Source organism: Terrapene carolina, unplaced genomic scaffold (genome assembly GCF_002925995.2).
Source record: "Terrapene carolina triunguis isolate 2854851 unplaced genomic scaffold, T_m_triunguis-2.0 Scaffold68, whole genome shotgun sequence".
In the NCBI taxonomy this organism is placed as follows: Eukaryota; Metazoa; Chordata; order Testudines; family Emydidae; genus Terrapene; species Terrapene triunguis.
The window spans coordinates 42906583-42914680 of record NW_020664419.1 but is presented as its reverse complement, the minus strand read 5'-3'; the positions used below and the strand labels follow the sequence as shown (position 1 = coordinate 42914680).

The window sequence follows — 8098 nt, the reverse complement described above, 5'->3', positions numbered from 1 at the left end:
ATGTTTATATGGGCATTGTGGTCATTCTTAATAGTTGGGTGTATCATCCAAGTAAGTTGTATTACCTAGCACTGCAAGAAGTACTGTTCTAATTCATGCTACTTTTGATGTGAAGAAGCAAGAAGGACACCCTGTGGCAAAATCTGGAACACTCAGTTTTGCTGCAAATGTTAGATTGATAGAAGCTTTTGCAAAAGCATGTGGATATGCATTAATATTTATCCAAGCTGTCATAAATGATTTCACATCATAGTGTTGGGGAACATGGTGCTCATGGCAAAAACTTTAAAATTTAATTATAATATATAATTTTTATGCATAAGAGGCAAATGTCAGGACTTTTTTATTTTGAGTTAAGTTCTGGTCATTTTTAGAAGTATAGCAGCTGCCTACATTACAAAGGAACCGTGCATCGTGTGGAAGAGTACAAGGGTTAGTGTAATTCAAAGTTAGAAATAGTTTGAAGACAGAATGCACTGTGCATGCCATAGCATATCTGATAGTTCAACACATTTAACACAAATAGTAAATCGGTAATGTAGATACCATTGTAACCAACGTGTGAAAATAATTGTGAACGGTACAAAAACTTCTGATCATTGTTTGCACTGTACAAAATGCAGCTCTGTGTGCATGTGTGTACACGTGTATATACATATGAAAACTGTTTTGTAGATAAATGGGCTAAGAATTCTATATCTTATTTATTTTGCTAGGCTGCACTGGCAGAGAGTAGTTTACCTTTGCTTAGTAACCCAGGATTGATAAATAACGCATCCAGTGGCTTACTGCAGGCAGTCCATGAAGATCTCAATGGTTCACTGGATCACATTGACAGTAATGGAAATAGCAGTCCGGGCTGCTCTCCTCAGCCTCACATGTAAGTGAGTGGTTAGCAGAGTTTTTAGAAAAAAAAATATGCATTTCTTTGAAACTCCAAGTTACTGAAAAAGCACTTTGAAGCACAGGTAAGTAAAAGCTAAAAACTGTACACTTGAAAACTAAACATTAAAATGGCTCCTGAGACTCATTTGTTCATAGGAAGCCTATTTGCTGTATAGGTGCCATGTATACATGTATAGGGCCCCTCTGTATAAATATTATTCAGTACCATTTTTTCCTCACTAGCAAGCATATAATATTGGATTCTATGGAAAGATGTATCTGTATGTGTGTGGTCATTGTCACAGCTCTGGCTCTAAGGTACAGTAAAAATCTTCATGTTGGAATTAGTTGTAATTTTCACTACAAGTCTCTAAACCATTTATGAACTGTAGTGGAGATATTGCCCATTTATATAAACCGTAAAATGCAAAGTTTAACTGTTACCTACAGTTTACATAGAAGCTAGTAAAGTGCAACTTTTTGCCTGTCTTATAAATCAGTGTAATTACATATTCAACTTTAATTACTGGTGCGTCTGTATTGGCAAGGTTTATATGTTATATTTTATGCAAGACTACGATTCCTATTAATATTTAGCAGCTAACTATATCATTAATTACTCTAAAATCTTTCCCCTACCATCTTTTTAATGGAGCTGAGAGAGTGGAAGTATTAAAAATTGATGTATTGTGGATTTCAGAAATGAGTATGAAGCTTTAGAAATGCCTGGCCTTAATCAGTGGTGTCAAATGTAGCAGTTTTTGTTTACTAAATAGTAAAACATGTACCTTGAAGGTATGATTTCCCAGGTTATTTATATAATAATTAGGAATATGATATCTAAATAGACTTAGATTTAAGTTCACCATAGGATGATTTTTTTAAATGTATACTGGAATATGTACAGTTATGTTCTCAGTTCTTCTTGTATTTAAAATAGCTGACCTGATTTGCCTTTTTTCATTGCTTTCTCTTTCACATTTTTATGTTTGTTTTAATCTCTACTATAGTGCTGTTTAGCTATATTAGTAATTTAGACTAAGCTCTGTTTTTCTTCTACTATATTATTTGACCTTTAACAGATTAAAGATTTTCTGGGGTAGGGTTGTTTGGTTTTGTTTTGATAGATATATAGATATAGATATCTACATATAATCATGTAGAAATGTTTATTTACTATGTATCTAATTACTTTGTTACACATTTACTGCATCACCTTTGAGAGGGGAAAAAAACACTGTGAACGTTAATGTGTTTTATCAGGGTCCAAACCATTACTGTTTCAAAATGGAAAAATTTGTCTTTTAGAAGTGTCTTTAAATGTATTAAATAATACAAAAGAAGTAATAAAACTAGAAGCAGAAGAATGTGAATATATGCTCTTGAGAGTAACACTACTCTAAAACAAGTAAAGTGAGCAATCAGACAAAAGTTTTTATATCCCATGCTTTATGCTATCAACCATGCAGTAGGTAGCTTGAGGCCTTTTACTTTTAGCAGTTCTCCTGAGTATGCTAATGCTCTCTTCTTGTATAAAATGCCAAGACAATAAAACTTTAAAGAGCAAACAAGAGTTAGATCATGTGTGTTAAAAACAGCTATTTTACAGAAGAGAATGACACTTGCTATTAGAGTTGGTTTGTAACCGTTTGGCAGATGTGTTTACGTATGTTGCGTACAGTCTGCATGTATCTGTGCATATCTATGGTTGTATGGATATGAGTGTTTTGTATAGACATGGTCATGGCAAAAATATTGCGTACTGTAGCTACAGTTTGAAGCAAAAAAAGGCAAAAAAGAAACAAATTTTTTGAATTATGGTTACAAACATTAATTCCGCAAAATGCATTAATTTTTTCAAATAGAGATAAGAGGATCAAATCTTGAGTTCTGGAGTATTTGGTTGCATCAGGACTATCCACGGTGACTCTTTTGAAAGTCTGCGTCTGCCTATTGTTCAGGGCATGCAGGTGAATGAACAGATACAGGGATGGATTTAAGCAACAGGTCACAACTTTAGTAATTTAATACTGGGGAGGAGTGCTATATGCCCATCCCTACCCATATACAAGGCATTTAACTGGGTCCAGTTTTACAGGTCTCCCACCATTTAACCAATAACCAGTCCATATAACCAGTCCACACAGACTTCAGGTCTCCCTTTCTCCTTTAGGAACAAGGGTCTACCAGCGAAATCCCAGGTGCCATGTACTTCTGGGAGCTGGTCTTTTAGTCTTTATCCACATTGAACACTGGCTACTGGGGGCACCAGCAATTAGCATTGTCGCACCTGCAACTCCACGTGTCTCCTTTCTTCTGGCGTCACTGGACAAAGTTATTTGGTAGCAGTTAATGGGACTAATGAGATACTCAAAAAGCCCAGGAAGAATTTAAATAGACAAGGGGGAGGAGAGAACAAGAGCCAGTCAGCCCAGCTGGTCCTTCCAGCCCATCCAATGGGAGGCGGGCCCACCTTTGGAGAAGGGACCTTCTTCTGCCTTACCAAGCACATGCTCTTGCCCTCCCCCCACCCCCACACACCTTCCAGGCACTGTCTTTCATCCCTGCTGATCCAATTAACAATGCTTTCTGTTGATGCAGCGTGGGCAGGCATTAGTTAAGAGAATCAGGGGACAGAGAGTGGGGAGGACAAGACATCCAGGAGAGACAAGAAAGAATTAAGAGATTGAAAGAAGAGAAGGAGAGGAAACTAAAGGAAATTTAAAAACTCACACTTCATACACAGCTTATTTGATACAGCTTGCTAGTGTTTTAATTGGAAAATGCTGGATACTAGAGAAAATAGAAATTGCTATCTTACTGCCAAGAGTATCCAATTATTTGCAACTATAAATATGTTTGTGTTATATCCTGTAGTTGTATCAAATAAATATACTATAGTTGAGCTCTTTGTTTTTGTAGATTCATATTAATTGTTTTAATAGCCCAAATTAACCATGTTATAAACACAATAAAACAGTGCCAGGTGTGTGTTCATCAGCCAATATTTGCGTGCTTTGGGTATGCATATATTGGCAAACAAATGCATTCTTTGCAGTTTGTAATTACTTATGTGTACAGTATTAGGGAATGGAGAAATTATTCAGATCTTTTGATCTGAACTTGCTCCTTCAACTTTGATTTTGAGTAGATCCAAAACTAGAAGGTCACACTTTCCAATTTTGCCTTAGATAATAAGATGATATAATTTCGGTATTTGCAGGATTCCTTATGCTTCCTAAGCATAGAGAATATCTGAAACATGGCAAATTCTGAGGTAAGGATATTTAGTTACCTAAGGTAACTGAAATGTTTTGATACATGACCATCATAGTTTCTCATTGTGGTCCAGTAAAAGATTATGTAAATCCCTTGAAAGCAGCTGATCTGATCTGCGAGATTTCCACTAGTTGGGACCAATATCTCCTGACAACAGCTTACCAGATTTCAACAGCATTGAATCCAATCTCTAGAACAATTTAGCTTCAAACCCAATCTCCAATGGACTACATGTGAACAGTGCCACCTTACCATAAATCTTTTATATACTATAAAATATTTTGATAATACTCAGTGTGGATATCTGTGTGCTGTTTTAGCATTCCAAACACCTCTAATGCTTTCAATAATTACTTTTTTATCTAAATCAATATGCCAAAGGATTGTTTCTTCTCTTCCCAAATGTGAAATTACTCTGGTTGTAGGCCGATGATGAACAAGTGTCAGATTTGCAGGGATGCAAGGTAACAGACTTTACATTTTTGACATTTTTACGTATTAAAAAGCAGTCACTGACTCAGGACTGAATTCTGCTTGTCTTGGGCCTTGAGCTAGCTTAATTTGTGGGTGGGGTGGGGGGAAGAGTAAATATTCCTGTGGCTGATTTATTTAGAAAAGAATTACACCTTTTTGGAATTGCTCAACAGTTTGAATTTTAGATTAAGGCCTGGAGGATGTGGATTAGTGGGCAGAGAGCAGATGAGGTGGTCAAGGGTTTTTGATAGATATATGTATCATATAGCTCTATCATTTATCACATAGATATAAAAGCATCCATGCGTTGTATGTATTTGTTGGATGTACTTTTTATGATACTTACTGATATCCTGTGTTCAAGAATATCTGTTGTGGTAGTATATGTATTTTATGTGTTTGTAGAAAAATATGTTTTATGATATTTATTCAAGGAGAAAAGCATAGAAGTGGGGAAAAATGGGCAGAGGAAGTTACCACTTTTTTTAACAGGAGCTAAACTAATAGGCAGTTATGTGTATAACAATTACATATAAAGTAAGTACCCCTAAAGTTTTTGAAAGCCTCTGTAAATGGACCAATATATTGATATAAAGAACACCAGCTTTGCTATTATTCTGAGTCTGTATTGATTTTTAAATACAAAAAAACTGCCATAACTCTGCAATGTTTTCTTATCATGGTTAAAGAAAATTCACATTTGTAAACATATTGCCATTGCCACTGTGGGAGAACAGATAAACTCAACAGACCAGTCTACTTAGTTAGAAGAGGTATTTAGCCACAACTTTATTAAACACAATTTAAAAAACAATTGTTGGCATATGACACATCATCACTATACTGCATAGCAGAAAAGACTGAGGGTCCAACCCTAACCCCCTTGAAGTCACTGGCAAAATTCCCATTGAATTCCGTGGGTGACGATTTCACTCTGTGGCCCTTATCCCACATGGGTGGACAGCTGTGCCCACCCAGATCACCACCGGCTTCAATGGAATCCACTCATCAGGGCCTCAGAACTACAGCTGTGTGAAATGTTTCACACAAATATTCACTTTTCTGAAGTCTGTTCCTGATTCTCGCTAATAAAAGTGTGAAGAGATTCAGACCATGTGTGTATATATGCTAAGGTGCAATAAAAACCCAAAATAACTGGAATTAAAACTAGTTGGATTTCAGGGAATCTGTTATCTTTAAAACTTTTTATAATATGTGAGGCAAGTAGTAACAATGGACAGGACATGCAATAACCAGGCACTGTAGCTACTTTTCATGCCTCCGGTGGATTATGAAGCATGAAGAAGTCATGTACCTAGCCACCACAGCAATGTTTTCATATTAGTAAAGCAGATTTTTGTGCAAATATAATTTTATTGGTATTATTTTCCTCCAGCATTTATGATTTGCCAGAAGATAAAGTAACATGGATCATTTTGAATCAACTAACACACAAACTAGACAACAAAATAATGTAATACATACATGTTTAATTCTTTTCATTATTTAATTGTTTGCAGATTTAGTATTGTCAACCCCACACTTCCAAAAATCATATGACAGGCCAAAATTAATGAGATTATCTTAATACTCATCTGATTCTTTTTTTAAGTGTTCTTTTTATTTGTCTTTGGTTTTTGAGCCTTTAGGGTTATACTTGAGTCTCAGTTCCAAGCTTTTCTTATTTTTAATGAATGTTGAGATTCTCATGAAAAAAACAGACTCAGGAGTTGGAGCTTTTTAGACAAATGCCACTTATTGCAAGAGTTATGGTGAAATTGTGAGAGCTGACAGCACAGCATATTCTGTATTCCCTCTGATCTCAATATTAGTGTGGAAACATTTGTACCTTCGTTTGCTCTTAGAAGGTGAGGTCTAATACATCATTGTCAGAGCCCTCAAGATCCTCAATTTCCCCCTAACTTGACACTACATCCTTTATAACATGGCCAACATCCTCCTATTTAAATTTGGATGGGCTTGAAAGTCCCTTCGGAGCCAGTGAACACAGCTCCTTAATTGATCAGAGGGATCTTTATTGAACCAACTTCATGCTCTTACTGCCTCTACCTCCACGAGAGTTAGTGTTGCCTGTTTAATAGTGCCTAGCAAGGAGCATGAGAATGCAGTTGGAAATCAAACTCAGGTCTCTGCCTGTTCTTGTGTCTTTCCATTGGGTTGGTTGGCCACACCTCTGTGACTTTATGTATCCGTACACTGTCATGGTTCACTGTGAGTTAATGGCCTTGGTTACACTCGGGACTTCACAGCTCTGCCGCGACAGCTCTGTGAAGCGCGAGTGTAGTCGCGCTGCCAGGGCTGCGAGAGAGCTCTCGCAGCGCTGTATGTACTCCACCTCTCCGAGGGGAGCAGCTTGCAGTGCTGTGAGGGAGTGTGCAGCGCTGCAGGCTCCGATTACACTGGCGCTTTACAGCGCTGTACTCGCTGCGCTCGGGGGGGGGGTGTTTTCACACCCCTGAGCGAAGCAAGTTGCAGCGCTGTACAGCGCCAGTGTAGCAAGGCCAATGCCAGAAAACTTTGTATATCTGTTGGCCATGTGTACTTATGTTGGCCAATGACATTGAATATCAAATATTGACAATGAATATCAAATGACATTCCATTTAACTGTGTAGATTTGAGAGCAGAAGGAAAATTTCAAGTTGTAAAGTTGTCCATAGCAGTTTTAGAAAAACAAATTAGTTACCAGGTTTCTATGAAAAATTGAAAGACTGAAAAAAAAAATGTAGTTCCTGAATAGGGGATAATGAGCGGTTATGCCATTCCTACAGTTCCCACTGCTGCCAGTTGAGTAAGGCGGAAAGTTGACAAATGAGGATGGGGAAGTAAGTATCCTACTATTTGGGGTTTTGTGGGAGGGAGTTGTCATCACTTCCTCTCCCACCCTTCCATTAAAGCATGATGAGAGTGTAAATTCTAATGACGATAACAATCCCATTGAATTAACAGTCTGAATTCACTTATGAAAATAGTCTACTTCTTAAGAGCAAATCCAGACTCTTGGAGCTAATGGGCTTAATATCAGTAGGATTTTCTAGCATTTGAATCACTCATTGATCTTAAAATAGCAAGTAGAAAACAAAAGTCAGGTGTTCTTAAAAAGTGTATTCATATAGGCAGTCCAGTACACTATCATTCCCCTTTAACGTTATTCTAGTACCTATTTCATTTTAGGATTTAAATTATTTGCACACACTTGCATACACCCAAATCATTTTATATCTCTTTTCTGGGAAGGTTATGTTTGGATCCTGTGAGGAAAGAGGAAGAAAATTTGCTGTAATGGAAGAGAATAAGGAGTGAAGCTGAGTTAAATTAGAAATATGAGTATTCCCCAGTACAGTAAGCTTTCTGCCTCCTCCAGTTCTGCCCTATGAAAGAAGAGGCGTTTCAGCTATGCACGGTTTCAGTCAACCTTTCCCCTTTGTATTCTGCCATC

The 8098-nt window shown here is 37.1% G+C and overlaps 1 protein-coding gene across 2 annotated transcripts in view; it reads left to right on the top strand.

The window, feature by feature from the left end:
• FOXP2 (forkhead box P2) overlaps positions 1 to 8098 on the top strand; it is a 150034-nt gene that overhangs the window by 112626 nt on the left and 29310 nt on the right. For both annotated transcript variants that reach the window (XM_029910813.1, XM_026648744.2), the window contains exon 14: positions 717 to 880. In XM_029910813.1, the coding sequence (XP_029766673.1) occupies positions 717 to 880 (164 nt within the window). The remainder of the gene's footprint in view (positions 1 to 716; positions 881 to 8098) is intronic.